A 21317-nucleotide genomic window follows, 5' to 3' on the forward strand; every position below is an offset into this window, starting at 1 on the left:
CTGCTTTAAAGCAAGTCCAGTCTCATCACTTAAACAGAATCCTTCAATATTGTAAGTTGTATGATCACAGAAGGTTTTCAAGATTCATGAGCCCAACTCTGCCTGCACATACATCCTGTACATGCAAACACATGGACACTAGTGAATTCCATGGATCTCTGATTCTGTGTACTGTAATCAACTGATGTCTGCTCCTCAAGAGACTGGTCATGAGCAAATATCTACAATGAATCAGTTCTGCCTGGCAGCATGGCTGTATGAAAGCTCTAGAACTCCAACTTAACCTATAAGTCAACAACTGAGTTAACACCTTCTCTACAGCCGAAACAGATGTCTGATTTTTGTTCTTACTTCTTCAAGTACAAGGGAAGCTTGACCTGCAGGAATGACACCAAATGTAGACAACAGTTTTGGACATGTCCATATGGCAGTGGAAAATGATCTTTCTAGAGCTAGCCATATCCTTATGTTTTATAGCAAGCAGTACAAAGCTGGAAAATCCAGCTCTTCCAAACCCTCTTGTTCTGCATTTCCCAGTGCTGGTTTGCATAAATATCTTGAAAAGTGTCCCCAAAACGGCCACATACAGACATCTTACCCTGCTAACATGAAAAAAAATCTGCTGAAGTTGGGCACTCGTACCTCAGCTGAAGTAGGTGAGCCTACTCCAACATTTTCAAAATCCAGCTGCAAACGACAAAGAACATCATGCCCATACAAAATAAGCTCCTCAATTTCTAAAGTGAAACATAAAAATAACATTCCATACCTGCCTGAGGCCTAATGGTTGTGAGAGATTCCAAATAGTCCTTCATGTCTTTGTGTTTGAAGCCAACAGAGATTTCAAAAGGTGTTTTATGTAGTACATTCAAGTGATCAGGATTGGCACCTTTCTCCATGAGCTGCTGTGCCAAGCTCACCTTTCCACTACCGGCTGCCAGCATTAAAGGACTCCAGCCCATTGTCTTTAGAGTGTAGTTACAATCAGCTCCCCAGTCTAGCAACAGATGCACCACTGCCTCATGTCCATGCTGAGCAGCTGCCATCAGTGGAGTGATATCGGGAAGGTCGTCTCTGCTGCTGTTAAGTACATTTGTGTTAAAATGGTCGTAATTGTCCACAAAAGCTCCAGATTCCAGCAATAATTTCACCATGCTGACGTGACCGCCTCTGGAGGCCATTGTGAGGACACTGGCCCCTAACTTGTTCTGTGCATTGAGATCAGCACCATTCTCCAGCAAGATGTGGGCCACGCTTAGATGTCCAAACCTTGGGAGAAAGAGATACAGAGGAGAATTAACACCTTGGATTGCAAAATCAAACATACTCTGAACCTAGAAAACTTTGTTACCAAATTTGCCTATTGACTAATATGTACACTGTGAGGGATCATACAAACATCTCTGAATGTGACAATGCTGGAGGAATGAGACCTTGCTGGAGGAGACCAATCATCAGCTAAGGACTGTAAACTAAACCATCCCACATGCACCAGTGACCATGTTCATAAAGCAGGCACCTACTGAAGAAGATGGTCTGCTCAAAGCAGCAAAGTGCCAGCCTCATTTTCTGCTGCAGGGCACCAACTCATAACTTCCATAAACCAGAGTGTCACTTTCATCCTCTTATCTCCACAGCTGTATCACATTAGCGGATCAAAGCCAGTTTGTTTCCAGGGGTCTTTATTAAGTACCATCATTACTATTGAACAACTGGAGTAAAAACTGCAAAAAGTCAGTGCTAACTAAGGAAGAAAAAGACCATTTTATCAACCGGCGAGTCAGTCTTTTATATATGCATTATCCCTTGTTTTCCAGTTGTGAGCCATCAATGAACTCCCACAATGGAAGAAGACTCAGTGAATACAGACATGCCCAGGAAGCTCAGAGAAGAACATGGTGAGTGACCATCACTGTTTTAAAGTTAGCTGAACTTCCCTCAACACCAAGGGGACCAGAGGGGATCTTTAAGATCCCCTTAAGGCAACTGTCCTTCATGTCTTTGTGTTTGCCTCTTAAGGCTTACCAAGAGAGTGGGACAACTGGCCATGTGAATGGCCTTCCCTAAAACAATCAATGGAAATTATTCTGCTCCTCAGTCAGATAGACTAGCATGGGAGAAGCATCTACACAATTCAGATGAACACTGAGCACCGAAACTGAGGAACCAGAAAATTAATTTTAAGAAAGTAAGGTGGTTGACTTGGCTTCCAGCCACATATTGCTTCCTGATAACTGGGGATACCCAGTGCATAAGTTGACACAAGCAGGCAGCCAGAACAACCACAAACTCACTCAGACAGAATGCAAAGAGTAAATTTATTTGTTACCTTGTGAGCCATCCCCAAAACAACACACAGGCAGAGATACAGAAGTGGCCAAGCAAGTACTATTACCAGTTCACGCTAAAGAACCATTGGACTGCAGTTCACACAACACTTATCAAGAATTATTCCTGGCTGCAAGGTCAATTAAGTGATTTACAATCTTCCTCAACAGTCTTGTGGTTTTTAACCCATTCCTTCCAGCATTGTGATGATGAGCATACAGGGACTGGTAATGGGTGTGCCATGGTGTCTCATGATTCGACTATCTGTTGCAGTTGTTATGTCAGGCTTGTGCTATGATTTCAAGAGGCTGCTGTATTACAAGGCTAAATTAAAACCCTGTGTAATATTAAGTATCCTCCAATATGGAAATCTGGCACCAAATCCTCCTTGTGTGGAATATCTACAAGATACGTCAGAGTACTGAACACTGACACCAGTTTTACCTAGTTTTGAAATCTCTTGACTATCAGAGGCTCTGCTAGTTTGACAGTAAGCAAAAGGCAATCATGTAAGCCACACACCCAACCAGCCAGATATCAGTGAAAAAATGGCAACCCCATATTTTAATAAATATAATACCTTGACAAGATGTGTGTGTTGTGCTCTTGTTGCAGACATTGTGCACTACCACACGCTCATGCACACTGTGCTTAGCACAACCCAACTTTGACCCTGAAGGCAGCCTTTGTATACTACAACAAAGCAAACATTAGTCAAAGAAACCCCAAAGAATGCTACTAACCACTTAAAGCAACCATGAGCCCCAAAGTCTTTAGTTTCCTTCCAGAAAGTACACAGTTGCAGGAGGAAGCCTCTGGAGCCTCTGTACTCCCCAGGTCTGTCCTGTACCCTTCACTCCATCACTTCAGTAGAGCCTGCAACTCCTGCACACAGTTCATTTTATGCATACATGCTACCTCCTGTCCAACTGCAATAGAGCTAATCACAGACAGAAAATTAAACAGCTACCTAAGTCTGAAGCCTACTTCTGCACAAACACTGGGTTTCCTTTCTGGTTATCCATTAAAAAGAAAAGAGAAACATGCTCTTCTACTTTACACTTCTCAACAATATATACAGTACTTTTCAAATGTCAGCCAGTAATTTCTTGAAATCAGTGAGAGGGTTATAGTCATCTGACTTTTCTGTTTTTAGGGAATGAGAATATGGTTTTCATTAAGAGGGAAAAAAAATCTAAAACTGTTTCTGCAACTTTTTTCCTTTTTTTCAAACGTTAATAAAGTAACCAAATTGTTGACCCTTGTCTTCCTTGTTCTTACTGGGAAACCAGCTGTGTGACTCATTCTTTCGGAACTTTCTATGGCCATTAATTGAAAAGAGAAATGTTGACTTTGAAACAGATTCTTTTCTTCCAAATATTTTAATGTTATGAAAAAAACCAACAAAAACAACAACAAAACAGAAAAACAAAACCAAAACAAAACACCACTGGAACAACAAAAAAACATTTCTTCTCCTGATTAAACATTCAGTTATTATACGACAGCAAGGCCCTCTAACCCTGCAAAACACACCTGCGAGCCCAAGGTGTGCTGTAGGAATAAAGACAAGTACCAACAGCAGCATTAGCAACACGGGAACCTCCCACGGCCCAGCAGTGGGTTATGCAAAGGACAGCATCACTGATGCAGAAAACAACCGGTTTGTCATTAAAACCCCTCAGCAATGATTTTCCCTATCCTCCAGCAAGCTACCTAGGCAAACATGGGCAAGCCAAGTGAAATTAATTGTTTCAGTCTGCTTCAGCATGTTTTATGTCAGACGTAGTTTTCAACAAGTAAGAAAGACACATATAGACGGGAAAAAAACCCCAAACAAACAAAAAAAACCCAAACCATAGAAAATTTATCTTAATAGGCTATGTGCATATATACCTATTGTCACAGAGGAGAGCAGTATTTCGTGTTCACGTTGGCACGTTAAGCACCGGCTTAACCAAGGAATAGTAAACGCCACATTCTTAACATGAATAGCTTCTAATGCCCCAGGATAGCACTTAGCCAATTCTACACTGGACAGCCCCTCCTCACCCCGGCCCAAGGACGGGAAGAGGTGACCACTCCGATCCCGCGGGACAACTCCGGGCTCCACCGGCAACAACCCACCGCGGCCTTCAACATGGCGCCCGCCCTCTCTCCCACGCTGACTCGCCCGGAGCTCCCCGGCGCCCTCCCTCGGCCTGGGGACCGCGGTTCCGAGGGCGAGGGAGCCCGCGGCAGCCCGGGGGCGGGGAAGGCAGAACTCCGGCGGCCCTCCCTCCCATCCCCGCCCCGGGGCTGCCGCCGACTAGGCCGATGCTCCGATGGCGGTGGCAGACGCCCACCTCGGGCCTGATCCCTCCCTCCCTCTCCCCCGTACCTGGCCGCTTGCATGAGGGGGCTCCATCCGTAGTGGTTCCTGCTCTGCACCGAGGCGCCCTTCCGCAGCAGGAACCGCACCAGCTGCTCGTGGCCCCCCCGCCGCGGCGAACTGCAGCCCCGTGTTGCCGGCCTCGTCCGTGCAGTCCACGGGCACGGCGGGGCTCGGCGGGGACGACGCTTCGCCGCGGGGCTCCGCCGCCGTCTCCTCGGGACCGCACGAGCAGGAGGAGGGGGCTGCCGGGTCGGCGGAGCCGCCGCCGCCGGGCAGCCCCAAGAGGCGTCGGGCGGTCTCGCAGTCGCCCTGCTCGCAGGCGCGGAGGAAGAGCTGGACCTGCGGGGGCACCCCGCACTCCCCCATGGGCAGCGCTGCCGGGCCCGAGCGGCTCGGCCGCCCGCCCGCGACCGCCCCCGCCGCCGCCGGGAAGGCAGCGGGGAGGAGGGGACTGGGCTGTCAGGAGGAGGCCGGCCCAGGGCGGCCGCAGCGCCCCAGCCGCTCTCGCACGGCGTGAAGGGGGAGCCGGGCTGGGCCGCGCTCCCCGGAGCCGGCGAGGGTTATCCCAGCCTGGGCCGGGGGTTTCGGCGCCTCTCCTGCCTCGCTGGCAGCCCCAGCGGTGTCTCCCCGCCTCGCCCAGCCAGCGCCTGTGTCCTCACGGCTCCTGCCCCCTTCGCCAGGGGATTTCTGCGCTCTGGGCTGCAGCCGTTCCGCGCAGTTACTGGCTGCCGCACAATTGTCTCCGCGTTACGTGTCTTTCTGCCGGTGTCATTTCAGCAGGCCTTCGCTATGGGGCTTATTCCTTCTCACCTGACACAACAATCCCTTTTTCTTGCTTCACAACGCGACTTCCTACAGCCTGGTGCGGTCCCTCTGTCAGCCCCGCTCTGTGTACGTGATACTTTCAGCCTTTACTTGCATCGTCCTACTTTGTGTCTCCTTTAGCTCCAAAGCGGTCTTTCCGTTCAATGAGATACAGGATTTAAAGTTCAGTCTTTTCCCCTACAAACACCCATTTCCCATCTCCTGACAGCGCTGATTAGTCTTTCGATTTAAAATCTTAGTGCATAAAACGTGCATTTCTTGTGTGTCTTCTCTTCAGTTTCAGCCCCCTAGATTTCTCCTGAAATCTTTTCTATCTTAAACAGATTTTACAATATCTAAAGCAAGGCAAAAAAGAAAAATCTTTAACGTCGTCACTCAAGGATATCGTGTTGTGTCCCTATCTGTAAATGCAGATAGGTAATTTTCTATGAAAATCAGTGACTTCAATGGTAGGACAGGGCACTTGTTACAGGGTGGAGGGTTTGGGAATGAGAAGACTAGGAAAACTTAAAAAGAGTATAATAAAATTACCAAATGCCACTAAAATGTAGAATGTAGCAATCCCCTAGTTTTAGGCAGTGGCATCCTTGTCTTCCAAGTTACACAGCTTTTTGGCTCTGATACATTACCAAATCCAGATTACCAGATCATTATGGCAAAGGGCCAAACAAGTTACACTTGGAGAAAGTCTATAGCAAACAAGAGAAAAAAAAACAAAAAAAAAAAAAAAAAAAAGAATTTGCTTATTTATCATTACAGAAAAAATAGAACAATTTCCTGAACAGGGCATGTATTCAAGCATACTTTTTTCCATTATAGATAACGTGTGTTAACTCATGTAGAATATTTAAATATGTGTTGCCTACACTTATGTTAAATAATTTTCTTAAGCATAAAGAAGTTTACCTTACACCAGTATGAGAAGCCTACCATTGTCAATAAAGCTGGATGGTGCACTTCACCCTTTGTAAGATTTCAGAGCCTGGAAGAAGGGAGTGGAAGGAGTGATTAATGCAATACATTATTCATGAAGAAAATTGGGTCATACTTACCATATCAAAGTGCATGCTCGGATATAGTCAAATTAGTGACAGGATCACTCCAGTTTATCTTTGAGATAAGCTACTCAACATGTTGATACTACAAATTTATGTAATGTAGCTGATGGTTATGCTATCAATTCCTACTCATGGTTTGAAACTCCAGACAAAGATATCATTAATGGATTTAGAAACCTATCAGCAAAAGATGCAACACTTATTTTAAGAAGTTTATAAGACATATGAAATATTTGATGGGGTTTAAAAAATGAGAGGGAAAATTATTTGTCCTGAATTCTGCTGCTGTCATCTGATGGTCATTATCTTCAGTTGGCATCCTAGGCTTTTATAATGGTATGATCACTCAGGGATTTCTGTCACTGACTGACAATCAAGGCAAGGAAAAATAATCAAATTTCTCCTGAAATTAATAACTGCTATGGAACCTTCTCCTGGATGATTCCAAGCTCTTTGGAAAATATAGGACTTGATTTCTTCACCAATGAAAGAACAACCTAAGCCTTTCAAACAGTTCATTAGGATAAGATAATGGAGAAAACTTAGGTTGGAAGATAAGATGGGACAAAATAAAACCAAGATTCTCAAGTGCAGACTGTGTGTTAGTTGTTCAGAAGATTTGTCTAAACTGCATCTTTGTCCAGTCAGTGAAAAATGCATTGCTTTTGACAAGAAATTCATTTACATCTGTTCTGTGCTAATTTGTATAGGTCAATGTTAGATTGCTCCAAGGTTAAAATAATTTTAAATTACAGAAAAAACCCTAATGAATGAAGAAATTATTTTCAAATAAAGAAAATGAGAAAAGTGCAAGGGATAGAACAGGCCCACTAAAAAGTGTAGAACATATAAGGCAGGAGTACACATCAGGAATCAACATCTGTGAAAGTTCTCTAACATGAGTCTCCACTGCTGATGATCTCAAAACACCAGTAACACCAGCAAGGAGATACAAGCTTTATTGATGCAACTCATAATATAATGTGAAATAAAAGAGATAAATTACTTAGGGCCATTGTTCTTCAAGACTCAGAACTAAGCATTTGCCAAACAAAGCCTAGGAAACCATTAGAGCATGTAATGTACCTGTGGAACTAGAAAAGTAAGTGTAATATGGCAAATGTGCAATGATGTAGAACTACAAATTGGCCAGGTAATGTGACAAAAAATTCCGTTGCTCGTACAGTAGTAATAAGACGTAATATATTTAGATACATACCATGACACATGAGCAAATATCTACCTCATATATAATTCAGGATCATGTTATATGGAAAACTGTAAAATTGCCATCATAATCAAAAGCCTCTCAGAAATGTAAAATGCAAGTAGTCAAGCAATCTGTTCCAAAGAAATCCATAAAACTAGAAACAGCTGACTCACTCATAATCTGCATTTTCAAAGTCCGAGGATGGTGGCATCTCAAATCCCCAAGTATGATGGCATTTTTTCATGGCAATTTAAGAGGTAAAAGACTTATTTTCTACTGTAAAATCTTACTGATGTGAATCACAAGAAAGTTATACTTCTGAGAAAAAGAAAACTGAAATTTTTAGTATGTCTTTTGTGTGAAGACACTTATCTCTGCCTTAATCAAAAGGAAGACACATATATTAGAAATACCATCATAGGAAAGGAAATGCTTCCCCAGTATCACTGGACTTATGTATGTTAACTGTGGTCCTTTCAGGCATAGAAACAGAAACAACTTTGAAAAAATTTCTAAAAACCAAATGGTAGTAAGTAGCTACCGTGTAAGGTGACAAAGATTAATTTCACTACGTAATATCTGCTTGACTTCTTGGTTCAGAATTTTAATCATGGTCTTCACTTTGTCTACTGTGATCAGCTGCCATACCTTTATGATGAATTTACTTCATTTATATGTTTCAGAATATGCCATAATTTTGACAAACTTTCAGAAAGTATTTGCAACTCAGTATTTTAATTCATTGTGTCTGCACGAGACTGTATGAAAAATCAGTCAGGTTTCCAGCATAACATATCTTCATTAACATGTCACATCATACCATTGTGAGCAGAACTGCAGTTTTGTTCCAGTACTTTCTGACAGCTAAGCTTCCTGGCCTAGGTTTCCTCTATGTACATTATCTCTTCCGCTGCCTGCAGTTCATGCTTGCTATTTAGCTTAAGAGAAAAATTATATGGAAGCAATACATATCTACAGCAAGCAAATATATTGATTGATGCCTTTGACATGCATGTTCTGTCTCTGTCTGTCTGTTCTGGCTTGTATGTGACCTTCTGAGCAAGGCATTTTACAACATCTAATGTTGTGTGTGTGTAATTTATCTGTGTGTACACATATTCATGTACATGTGCACATACATGTTCTACAGAGATCTGCAAACTGGTGTAGCTGAGGTCTTGCCCAAGTAACCCACTGAATGCTGCCTCATTTTATTGATCTGTCACTAGGAGAATTTCACAGCATTCATCACCTTGATAGAATATCCCTGAAATAGACGACAGTTTCTATGTCAGTCATCAAGTCTGTGTTTTTAATCTGTTTTATTTTTAGGGTTCTTCCTCTCATCTCAACTCCTCAATCTCTCTACCTCTGCACTATACACCCAGCTTCTCTCTTAACCCAAAGCCTACCCTGTAAAACAGGGATCCTGCTGAAGCACCAGGACCCTTTGGCGCTGGGAAAGCAGGGTGCGGCTCATTTCGTGTTTTGCATGCACTGTGGAGCTGTCTCAAATCAAGAGACTTTCAATCCAAATACATTTATTAAAAAAAAATCCTTGGCACTGGTAGTTATAGGCTGGATAATAATGTTTTTAAAATATTTGTGCTAATAAAGGAGAGAAAGAGCAGCCAAGGTGAGAACTGGGAGGGGGGTGGGGTTGCAGGGCAGTGCACAGTTTTTATGCACAGTTAAAACAATGGTGAACAATGAGCCCATAGGTCCAATGCTATCTCCGGTGGGTATGTCTTATAGCTTGGATGATTCTTCATTTCCTTAAGCAAATTTCCTATCTATGTCCAAGGTATTCGTACATGATGTTTCCTATCATATTCTTCTGATTGTTCTTTAGAGTATGTAAGTGTTGGCTTTTTCTAGAACTAGGAACTTTATTCTGAAATACATTATTTGATACTTTATTTTTACTCTGGAAGTGTGAATTTAGGAAGCTCTTTAACTTATTGAAAATGCAGTCTTCCCACTCTATTTCAATTTTAGATTTTTGGTTTTTACACACAAAAGGGAAAAAAGGATAAGTTTGGATGAGGTAAATTTTAAATATTTTGCAAAATTTTCTAGCTCTGTTTTTTCTGCAATGTATATGTCATCACTAAAAATAAGAATACCTTTTAATAACTATACAGGTGTCAAATAGTTCATCTTATTTTACCTCTTTAAGTATTCCCTAAATGTAAACCTATTCCTTCAATAAGCTCATGTATTTTAGGTGAACTAAATATTACCTGCATTTCAAACATATTTCAGAGAGCAGCAGATGCACTCAACTTCAGCTATTACATTCACTATAATCTGAATTCTTGTGGACAATTACATGTTGTTGTGGTTAGTTTTTTTTATCTTAGTGCTTTTTGAAATGTTTAATTAATATTTTGTATACTTTTTGAGGTGAAGAAAAAATTTTCCATTTTAAAAAATAAACTTTTCAAAGGCATTGATCATTCTACCAATCTTCTGTTTTAATTTGGACAACTAAGGGCACAATAGATATTTCTAGATAAGTAATTAAAGTTTTTATATCACTTATTTGCTTACTCTACTTTTCTTTGGTTGAAACTCCTGAAGCAACTGAAATTATAACTCACTAAACAATAAAAATCATAACAAATTGTTTTAACTTCCATTCTTATTCAACCTGAAAGAAACAAGAGAACTTCTTAAAAGGAACTCTTCCATTAAACTTTTGCTAGAAGTTTTATGGCTAGCAGTAAACTCTTTCATTTGTCTTATTAATCATAGATTTTTTTTTTTTCCCTCTGAGGCTTATTTGTATGTCCAGAGAGAATTCTTTACAGCTTAACTATTTCAGCTCAGAACATTCAGTCTTCCCATCATATTTACATCCCAAAAGTGTTAGAAAAGGTTTGACAAAATATGTTTTTGCCTTCATATTCTTTATATCTTGTACAAACTTTGTGAATGCAAATAACTGATTCTTTATGATTTTTATATTAACCTCATCACTGTACTTTTTCTTGATGAATTTCCTCTGGTCTATGTGTTTGGACATCATCTCCAGGGAACTACTCTTTATTAGAAATACTTTCAATTTCCACTGCTATGATGATCACAGCAAGTCTTCACCCATTACTTTGTTGTCAGAGCATTATTACTGCTGAGAGCAGTTCTGTAATTTTGGTTCTCTGTTTCCCATTTTTTTGTTTCAGAACTTGTTTTAGTCATGTAATCATGTTCTTGTGCTTCTTCCATATTGCTCTAATACTTAAAATACTTATATAAAATACAGATTCTTACCATATTTAAGAACCTCTGCAGCAGAACTCTGTTTTTTTTTCTTGGGTTTTATCTTGTTTTTTTCTCACTCTTCTTAATTAACTCTTAATCATACATTTTGCTCTTTACCTATTCCCAATCTCCTCAGTAACTTCTTTTGGGAGTCCAGGAGGATCTCTTCTCCTTTGATTCATTCCAGGAAGATGCTTCCTTTATTCAGAAAGATGGCAAGCAAGGAAGCAAAGCAAACACTGGGCATGCAATAACTGGTGCCACCTGACTCTTCAGACCCAAAGTTTACTAGACATGGCTTCCTTTATAAGCAATGCAAATACTCATGTCCAACATATTGTTATTTAGTAGTTGTCTACAAAGCATATTGAAATGAGATTTATGCCTATATAATTACTTGTGATAGCTAGCTGTATAGCTGAATAAGAAATCATCTGTCTATACACACAGTCATTGCAAATCCACTTAAATTACTTGATTTATGCTAGCTTGCCAGAATCAGAATCAGTCGGTGGTTTTCAGCACCCTTCTGTCTAGAGCACGGTCTCCACAGTAGTTGAGTCTGTGTTTGTTGTCACATACAATATTTATTATCATGTAAAATGAGAAAGAGCTCATAGCTGTATGCTCTTACCCTGATAGTGAGGAAATTTTTTCCCTTCCTTAGTGTTAGTTTCTTTCACTTCTCAGTAGTGCTAGTGAGCACCACCCAGTGCTGTGTACTGGGCTGAAGTTCTCTCTCTGGGCATGACTGAACTCCTCTGCTGGGTTGATCTTGACAGGCCTCCAGCAGCAGAGGATGTTGCAGTGAACAATCTCTTCGGAAAACGCGTGGAGCAAATGACACCTCAAAACCACTTCCAGCTCCCTACTGCATGTGAGAGAGAAACTGTATCCAGTTATGTTACATTTATGTTAAAGTATTTCAAATGCAAAATCAGGAGCTCTCATGTAATTTCACAGCCTCCCGATCACAGGTTTAGGCAGATGGGGCTTCATACTGTTAGGGGCTGAAGTAAAACAAGCAGTATGGATATGTTCTTGAGTATGAAGCAAATCTGAAAGTTCTAACTAGTGCTACTGTTGTTTTTTTTTTCCTCCATGATTCTGTCAAGCCATAGAATGGACTGCCCATTATCTGTATAATAAGGTTGGGGTTTTCTCTAGTCTTGTGGATTTCTCTCAGTGAGGCCACATAGGTTGACTTCTTTTTTCAGCCAAGAACACTCCTTTCTTCAGCAAAAAAGCTTGTCATTAATGTCATTAATGCCTATAACTTCTTAGCCCATGTTCTGCTCTACTTCTGAAGCACATGCTATTCTACAGGCATTAATGCCTATAACTTCTTAGCCCATGTTCTGCTCTACTTCTGAAGCACATGCTATTCTACAGGCAGCAGAATGGATGAAACCTGGTTTCCTATCAATTTGTTCCTTTCGACCCCTAAGCTCTTCCTAGTCCCTCTGTGGAAAATAACCTCCCTTGCTGTCCTGCAGGTCCAAAAATTTCTCTCCGTAGACAGCAAGCCTTGGGGCTATCCCAATAATTTCCAGAGGCCAAAACAGCTTGCTGTGGCCCTGGCAGCTCAGTGCCAGCAGCGCTGTCCCTTGCTGGGGAAAATGACATATCCGCCATGCAGCTACCAGTGCTTATGAAGGCTCCTCAAGCTTCAGGGCGACCAGATCACCTTTCCCTTGAAGGGTGACAGCAAAAGGAACATGCCTTCCTCCTTCCTCCCCACATCCCAGCTCTGTGTGATCCAGCAGAACCGGGATGGCTTCCACTCCCTCCTTGCCCCGGGATGGGTCAGCACCAGCACTGGTTCCACCGGTTGTGTCCCCAGGGTGAACGCGGAGCAGGCTGGAGCGGTGTGCCTTCCCGGGGGTGCTGGATCCCTCGGGGGCCAAGCAGCCTTCCGACCACCAGGAAACCGAGGGACATCGTTCCCGGGGAGGCGGCTGGCGGGCGGCAGCGGCGCAACACCCCTGAGGGACAAGCGGGACGGTTTCCCTGCCCAGGGGTACCGCTCCCCGCCCCGCTGCAGCGCCCGTGCCCGGCTCTTCCGCGCCGCGCCCCTCCGGGCTGGCCGGCGGCGGGGCGGGGAGGAGGGAGGAGCCGGCGGCGGAGGAGCCGTGCGGGCTTCCTGGCGGGGCAGCGCTGGCGGCGGGCGGGTATAGCGGCGTGGGCAGATCCGTGAGAACTTCGCGAGTCTGCCCGGGGCGGAGGCGCGCCCGAGTCCGTGAGACGGCAGCCGCCGCCCGCTCGCCATGGCCGGCCGCCTCGGCCGCGGGATGTGCTGGGGCAAGCGGGGCCGGGGCTGCCGGGGCGAGGGCGCGCTGCTCGCCCTGGGGCTGCTGGCCGCCCTCGGCTTCCTCGTGTGGCGGCACGGCCCGCCGCCCCGTCACGCCGCCCGCCGCGCCCCGCCGCAGCCGCCGTCCCCCGACTCCGAGCTGCTGCGGCGGCCGGTGTACGCCAAGCCGGCCCTGGACCCGGGGGCGCTGGGGGAACTGGGCCGGGCGGTGAGGCTGGAGCTGAGCCCGGCCGAGAAGCGCCGCCAGGAGGAGAGCATCCGCCGGCACCAGATCAATATCTACCTGAGCGACCGCATCTCGCTGCACCGCCGCCTGCCCGAGCGCTGGCACCCGCTGTGAGTACCGCCGAAGGCAGGTGGGGCCGGGGCAGAGGAGCCGTGCCTGCCTCTGCTGTGGCTCAGAGCCTCTCCGGCAAACTGCAGTGTCTGCTGGCAGCGGTCAGCTCGAGGTAGTCGTGTCTCTGTCGAGTACCTCTCGCTCAGGAGCGTGGAGGCTTTTGGAAACTTTCCTATCCCAAACTCTTGGATCACAGCGTTAGCTCTCAGACTTAAGTCGATTGGTGACTTTGCCAGGCTGCCGCACCTACACAAAGCAGTACAAAATCGCGTGTCGGTGGTGCGTGTACAGGTTATTTTCCCCCGTAGCCCTGGTAGTGTGTTTTCAGTCCTCAAGCTACGCTGCACTGCCGTGTTTCTCCTGCTGCTGTCCCCTCCTGCTGCTACTGGGCAGCAGCATACTTTTCAGTCACTCCCAGCTTTACAAATGTTACACTTCCCAGACTTCAGCTGTGCATTGTATTCAAATGTCTTAAGACACACAGTTTAAAAGAGCAGTTTTACCAGGAATGTGCTAGAAATGGTGTTCACAAAGGTGGGTAATGGTATTCTGAAGTGAGACTGTGCCTGATCCGGGATGCATGGTTGCTGGGACAAGGTGCATTTACAAATTACATTTACAGTTATGACACCAGTGGCAGATAATGGCATAGGCAATTGTAAACGAAGGGTTAGATAATGTTAGATGAGGTGGCTCTAGTTTACAGGCAATGGCTCAGTGCAGCTATGAAGCCAATGTGGTGCAACAGGTCTGACTGTTGTGCCCTTGTGCAAATACTCCGTGTGGCACCGTCTTGGGCTCTCCTGTGAGTGAGCTGCAGGCTGGTGATTGGAAGGGCTAGCCAATTAAGGCGATATGCTAGCCATCACAGGGGATGGGATGGAGCCACGGCTGCTACTGACTCCTCATTTCTGTTTCACTTGAGTGTGGCTTCAGCTGGTTCATTTCATTGCAACAGGTTTGTACGATATGGTAGCAAAAAACTGTGCCTCTCCTGTGCATTCACTTCATGCCCGTGTGTCCTGCCCAATGTTTCACCAACTCTAATTGTAAGTGCTGAATCTAAAACATGAATCTTATGATGGCTTTCAAAAAGTTGCAGTGCAAATGCAAGGCCTTTTCGTGAAAAGTTTGAGCCTGACACTAGGCTTGTTTTAGTTATTATTCCCCTCTTATCAGCAGTCTGTAGACCATATGTCAAAAAGGACCATTTTAGTTTCATTTCCGTGGGAAGAATTAATTATTTCAATGAGTTATTTTGGGCTTCTGCTATTTCTCTATGACAGGGTGTTAGAAGAAATGGAAGGTCACAGTTGTTGAATAGGAGACATTATAGGTGGGTGTGGGTGACTATTCTAGAAATGAAAATAATTTAAATAGATTTTGCTACAACAGCAGACCCTTTTTGATTCGAATATATGGATGCTGAAATGACAAAATATATCCAAACCAAAAGAATCACAGAAGCATCAGTGACATAATCTCAGAGAAAATTGCTTTCTGAAGCTGAGGCTGTATTGTACTGTTGGCAGGTGCTTCATGACTTTGTGCACAGTTAAATCTAAATTGTAGCAAAAATGTCACAGAGCATCTGTCCAACTCACACAGCAAATGTAAAAAACTTTCCCAAAGGCAATTTTGCAATGAAGTGTTAACTCCTTCTCTCAAGAAGGAAGACCATGTAAAAGATTAAAGTAAAAAAAAAAAAAAAAAAAAAATTGAAAAACATATCACCAAACCCACAGCCATAGAAAATGCATTGCACTTTGTTCTAAGATTAGAGGTTATACAGTTCAAAATCTTGAGTCTAGAGGAAATCTTATTTATATATATTTTTTTTTATTTTAAGGTGGGTAATGCTTGCCTATTTATGACCTTTAATTAACATTTTGGTGATGGGTGAGGCTCCAATGATGGGAAATAAGTAGTAATGGTAAATGGCAGCTAGACTTCAGCGGTCCACCAAAATCATGCAAAGGCTTAATTTTAGATGTGATCAGTGAAACAACTTTAGTACCAGAAGATGACAAATGCACCATTTTTTTGGTGGATTCCCAGAAGAGAACCAGAGAACTGTGTGCTGGCAAGCCTTGGATCTTTTCCAGGCGTGTTATCTGTGAACTGTGGTAAGGGAAAGAATTAGTAACAGATGTGAGGGTGTGATCTGTTGAGAAAGTCAACAAGGCTTTTGTCAAGGATGACGTGTCTCACAAATCTATGAGTTTTTTGAAGGTTGTAATTATATGGATAAAGAAGTGTGTTGTTACTTGATGAGTTCCTTAAACAACTGTGAAATAATGTGGAAATTCCTTGCATTTATAAATAACTGAATAGAAGCTGTGAAGCATTTTTTTTTTTTGGTGTGGTTTTTTCAGTTTTTTTGTTTGGTTAGTTTTGGTTTTTGTTTATTTTAAGGAGTGAAGATAAAGTCCCACAGAAATCTGTGTTGGACTCAGTGCAGTTCAACTTACAGCCTGGCTTTCATAAAGAAGTGACTTTCATAAAAAAGTGGCTTTTCATAAAGAAGACTTTACAGGTCTTCCAGGTGGCCTGCCGGAAGTGTACCTCCTGCAGGATTCCTGCAATACATGGTTGATGCATGAAAACGGATGAAACAAATTCTGCCACCTCCCTGTTCCAAAAATCCATTTCCTGTAAAGCATAGTCCATCCACTAGAAAATTTAAACCAAATATTCAGGAGATATTGGCAGATACTATGCTTGGAGACTCTGTTCTGGGCTATGGGCTTTTGGTCTGTTTCAGCGTATTCTTGTGTGTGTGGAGGCAATCAGGAAATTTTAGATACCAAAAAAAATGAGAGAATAAAAGGGAAACTGAGACAACATTACCACCACCTGATGTCCCAACGCTCATTTTGATGTTAATGTCCTCCCACACTGATCAATGAACCTGCTCTCTGTGTGTGAATTGGTGAAAACATTTTAATCCAATGAAAACAAGAGTTTTGCTAAAGAGAGTGTCTGAACCAGTAAGGTGTTAAATGTGATATGCAAAATGATTGCACAAATAGAAACAACAGTTTTGCTAATAAGATAGAGAGTGTCTGAACCAGTAAGGTGTTAAATGTGATATGCAAAATGATTGCACAAGGGTTGCTGTGTCAGAAATTCATGCCAAAAATCTTTTCCTACTGCTGCATGTTGTACATCCTGGACCTGCCATGGGAACAGAAGTGTGGCAGGTATTTGCTAATATCTGTGTCTGGTAATACTGTTCAGGAAGAGAAGAATAGTTTGGCTGAGATTACTCTCTCAAATAATGTATGCATTGATAATATTTGACTATGAATCCAGGAAGATTCCAATATAGATATTTCTCCTACTAATATATTCCTGATAATGAAAATATTCAGAAAGTTGTAATTCCTTCTTGTTCCCACCACTATAACTTGCTTTTTGGGATAAGTGATTCTGTTTCAATTGACCTGCAGACCCAAAAAACTTGACAACTACAATTGTTTCCTTTAAACAATTTCTGCTTCCTTTAACTGTCTAAGCTTGACATCAGCAACTGATAATGTGTTTCATCACACAGTCATTGTTTATTTTATTGAAAATATACATATAGACAAACAAACATGATGTATAAATAATCTATTAAAATGTCCATTTGGAAGAATCTTATGGATAAGAATGTAAGTTACTAAATGATGATACGGTTTGTACAAGGCTAGAAGTGAAATAAGCCATAGGGTCAGAGAAGGATGGAGGTTGGAAGGAAACTTTGGGGTGTCTAGTCCAGCATTGAAGCCTCCAAGGATGGAGATTCAACAACATTTGAACACCTCTTTAAATGCAACATCACTGCCACAGTGATTTATTTTTATTTTTGTCCCCTGATCGTAAGTTTGTCTGGATGGCCCAGCTTGTCTTCCCAACATCTACCCTTCATTTCTTGAGTTTGTACTCATAAAGGGAGCAACAATTATAGGAGGTTTAAAACCATCAAGTGTCTTCTGTCAGACTTTAACTTACTGAGGGCCCTGTTGGGTCTGATGCCCTGTAAGTGGGTGTGATGAGCCTGGGCCATGGGGTTTGGCTGCTGCTGCTGCTTCTCTGCCTTCTTCCCTCTGCAATAACACGTCTGTATTGTGTCCCATGGGGCTTCTCCTTGTGTGCTTGTTTTACAGGGCTGTAGGGCTAGGCAGACAACTGATACGTCCTCTTAGCCTTTTACAGCTTATTACAATGTGTAAGAAATACATTTCCAGTTTTTCTACTTGGGTTCTTTCAGATTAAGTGCTATTTTCAAGCACTGTTTCAGATTTTAGACATTTTATTTTTTTTTTCTTTCTATATCACAATAGGGATGCATTGCTCACTTATTTTGGGGATAGTTTCTGTAAAAGCACACAAGTTGCCTTTCAGCTGACTCTTGGTACAAAAGGAGCAAGTCAGGACTAGGCACCTTTGTGCTGACTCAGCATTTCATGCTTTCTGTTTCATGGTAGAAGCCTGATTCAGCCCTTGGGGCTCATTTTATTTGTGATCACAAGGAAATGGATTTTTAATTCTTTTCTGTCTTTCCTAAGTAGCCACAAAAGCTCCCAAAATATTGAATGTGGTCTGCATTTTTCAGCTATTAAAAAAACTTTTAAAGGTTGTTCTTTAATTCTACGTAATCTTCTGTGTTTTGGAGAGATTCTTTATATATTTTTTTGTATACGTGTGATTTTATGTATATGTTTAAGTGTCTGTGCATATATTTTTAAGTGTCTTTGTATAGAGAGCTAGATATACACAAATGCTCAAATTCCTCTGCCACCATCATTTATGCCTATAATTTTATTTATTTTGGGGGGAATATTATGTTTGACTTTAGCACAACAATCTTGTCCTAAGATTGTTTTGTCTTTCAATATTGTTTTTCCTGTTTGTTCCCATATTTTAATTTGTTTTGCCCAGAGTCTCTCTTCTATGGTTTGTTTTGTTTTTTTGGGCTGTAAATAGTAAATTATACCAGGATGTTTGTCTGATAGTATCTTGCTAGCAAGTTCCAAGGATAAGCCTTGATATTAGGTTTTGGTTCCTTTTCTACTCCAAAAATCACAGCTACTCCTGCCAGGAGTTTAAACCTGATGCTGTTCTGGGAAAAGGCATAGCAGCTGAGTGTTTCCCACCTCAGCCCACAGTGAATGTCTGCCTTCACTGCCTTCACCCAGGAACTTCTCTTTCATCTCTTACCTAAGGGCAAAACAACTGCAGTGTTTTTTTTTTTTGGTTTTGGTTTTGGTTTTTTTGTTTTTTTTTTTGGGTTTTTTTGTTGGTTTTTTTTTGTTTGTTTGTTTTTTGGTGTTTTGTTTTTTTTTTTTTCTTTTTTTTTCAGTATATATAGGAAATAGAACTCTTTGAAGAGGTGAGCTGCAGCAGCTTGACCTTTTTGGCACATCCCTTCCCTCTAAACCATCACCTGATGGTGCACCTTGTGCCCAGAGCTGATTTTGGCACGGGTGTTCCCATGCTTTGCATCTGATCAGGAGACACAGCACACTACTTCTTACAAGCTAAGGCTTTGCATTAAACACTTAGGAGTGTGTTTGGTATGGTAGTTTTGTAACACTATGGTCACTTGTTGGATGTTAGGATTTTTTGGTTTGATTTCTGAGCTTTTCAGAAATATGTAATTGGTTACTAGTAACTATATTAATTATAATACCTTTTAGTCATTTCTTTAGTGTTAGTTGGCAGGATTTCTTTCATCTATAAACAGGCCTTAAACCTTCAAAGCAATGTTTCTCTAGAACATTTCATTCGTTCATCAGACAGTAAGTGGAGTAAAAATAATTCTTCACTATAGTTGGGTTTTTTTTTTTTTTTTTGTTTTGGGGTTTTTGGTTTTTGTCTGTTTGTTTGTTTTAATAAGAAGGCTTGCATTTTATAGCAGTACAAAATGAAGCAATGCTTCCACTATTGCTTTGATATTTCGGATTTTGTTAATTTTGTTTCCTGTCATCTGTAAAAACTCTGTCACACTCTTCATTGTCATTATGCTTTTAACAACCCCCAGCAAATATTTTCCAGAAGAGCTCACATGATTATTTTTCACCATTTTTCTTTCCAGCTTCTGGTAGACTTCCTTAACTTCCTTTGATATCTAGATTATTGCTTGGTTTCAGCTGATATAATTTTTAAGTTGAAAAAGTTCCCGGATCTGTGATTGATAGTAAGCAAAAATTGATATTTTTTTTTAATTCAAAACATGCTTTTATTTAAGCAATTATCTGTAAGGATCAAGTGCATCCACCCCTTATTTGTAGTGATGAATAAAATAGCATCTTTCAGTTATGGCTTTGCAAAATATTTTTTCTTGTCCTGAATCAAATTACTCACACTAAAGTAAGTTTTTTGAAGGTGGTGGAAATAATATGTCTCTGTGGAAAGGTTAAGTATATCTCACTATCTTGGAAGAAAACTGAAAACATTTGAGCAAAATGTAACCACTGTTTCAGCTCAGCAAAATAAAAATCAAGTGGGTTTCCCCACTGTCACATGCAGAATTTCCTTCTCATCTGTACATCCAGAATCTGGGTCAGTTAGGAACTTCTGTAGCATTTCTCTTAACAATTTGGAAATAGGAGGCACTATGGATTTCCTAAATTTCTGGATTTTAGATACACACTTAGTAAATTCTCTTACTTGGTCTTTCTAGACATTTTTTTCTTAATGTATTTTTAATCTATCTTAAAGAGATTTGCTTTCTGTGCCACCTCCTCCCCACCCTCTAACTTCTTAACAAATATTTTCTTCTGTTTCAGACTTAGTGTCTTTCTTTCTTGCTTCTCACAATGTTTGTATACAAGGCAGCACAGCATATTATTATCTGAAATCTTAAGACAGATTTTGGCAGTCAGTCTTGCCAGTACCTTCTTGTCATTGGGAGAATCATTCCATAGAACATTCAATAACCTGGAAAACTATTTCACAATCAAACCAGCCTCTGTTTCCAGAGACTTGACCATATCACAGTGCTGTGGCCTGTACGAGGTGCTTTCTCTAACATGGTTTGTTTCAGCAGATATAATTTAGGGAGCTTTTAGCTAGCCTGCTGGGCTTGGACAGGTGGTGAGGAAGTGTAGGCCAGCATCCTGAACTCACCTGCTTAAGTGTTCCAGCCTTGCCCCAAATATTCTGGCCATTCTGGCAGTTATCAGCAGCTTGCTGCTATGTGCTTTGCCACTCACACCAAGACACACCTTTTGTAAACTCTCAACTCTTATTCTTCAGTAGTTGAACACATGGCCTATGTAGGTGTGTAAAACCAGGTGGAGCCTCTCCATGCCCAGATAAAAAAGAAAATCCCTGAACTGGCAGTTGGATCAACGTAGTCTTATGTGAGAAAATAAATTTGGCACCAAAAGTTGGGCAGTGTTTGGAGGAGATAGGAATAATGTTTATCATAACCTTTAATTCCACTGGAGATGTTGCACTTTTCTATCCCAGGCTTTGGGTGTTGCTTTTGGCTTGCGTGCTGCATTTTGTCCATAGGTTACTCTCCCACACAGAGGGGTGAAGAGTGGATGTTCAACTGTATATTCAGCCTGGAGTAAGGGACACGGCCTTGGTAACTGTGGGGTGGCTTAGAAACCAGT

The 21317-nt window shown here is 42.1% G+C and overlaps 2 protein-coding genes across 2 annotated transcripts in view; one reads left to right on the forward strand and one right to left on the reverse strand.

The window, feature by feature from the left end:
- ANKS6 (ankyrin repeat and sterile alpha motif domain containing 6) overlaps nucleotides 1–5755 on the reverse strand; it is a 43999-nt gene extending 38244 nt beyond the window's left edge. The window contains 3 exon segments of the mRNA XM_053988303.1: nucleotides 770–1269; nucleotides 4709–4806; nucleotides 4808–5755. Coding sequence (XP_053844278.1) covers nucleotides 770–1269; nucleotides 4709–4806; nucleotides 4808–5068 — 859 coding nt within the window. The 5' untranslated portion in view covers nucleotides 5069–5755.
- A 7571-nt stretch (nucleotides 5756–13326) lies between these two features.
- GALNT12 (polypeptide N-acetylgalactosaminyltransferase 12) overlaps nucleotides 13327–21317 on the forward strand; it is a 46802-nt gene continuing 38811 nt past the window's right edge. Inside the window, exon 1 of the mRNA XM_053977962.1 lies at nucleotides 13327–13706. Coding sequence (XP_053833937.1) covers nucleotides 13327–13706 — 380 coding nt within the window. The remainder of the gene's footprint in view (nucleotides 13707–21317) is intronic.

The sequence above is a fragment of the Vidua macroura genome, chromosome 1 (assembly GCF_024509145.1).
Source record: "Vidua macroura isolate BioBank_ID:100142 chromosome 1, ASM2450914v1, whole genome shotgun sequence".
Taxonomy (NCBI): Eukaryota; Metazoa; Chordata; class Aves; order Passeriformes; family Viduidae; genus Vidua; species Vidua macroura.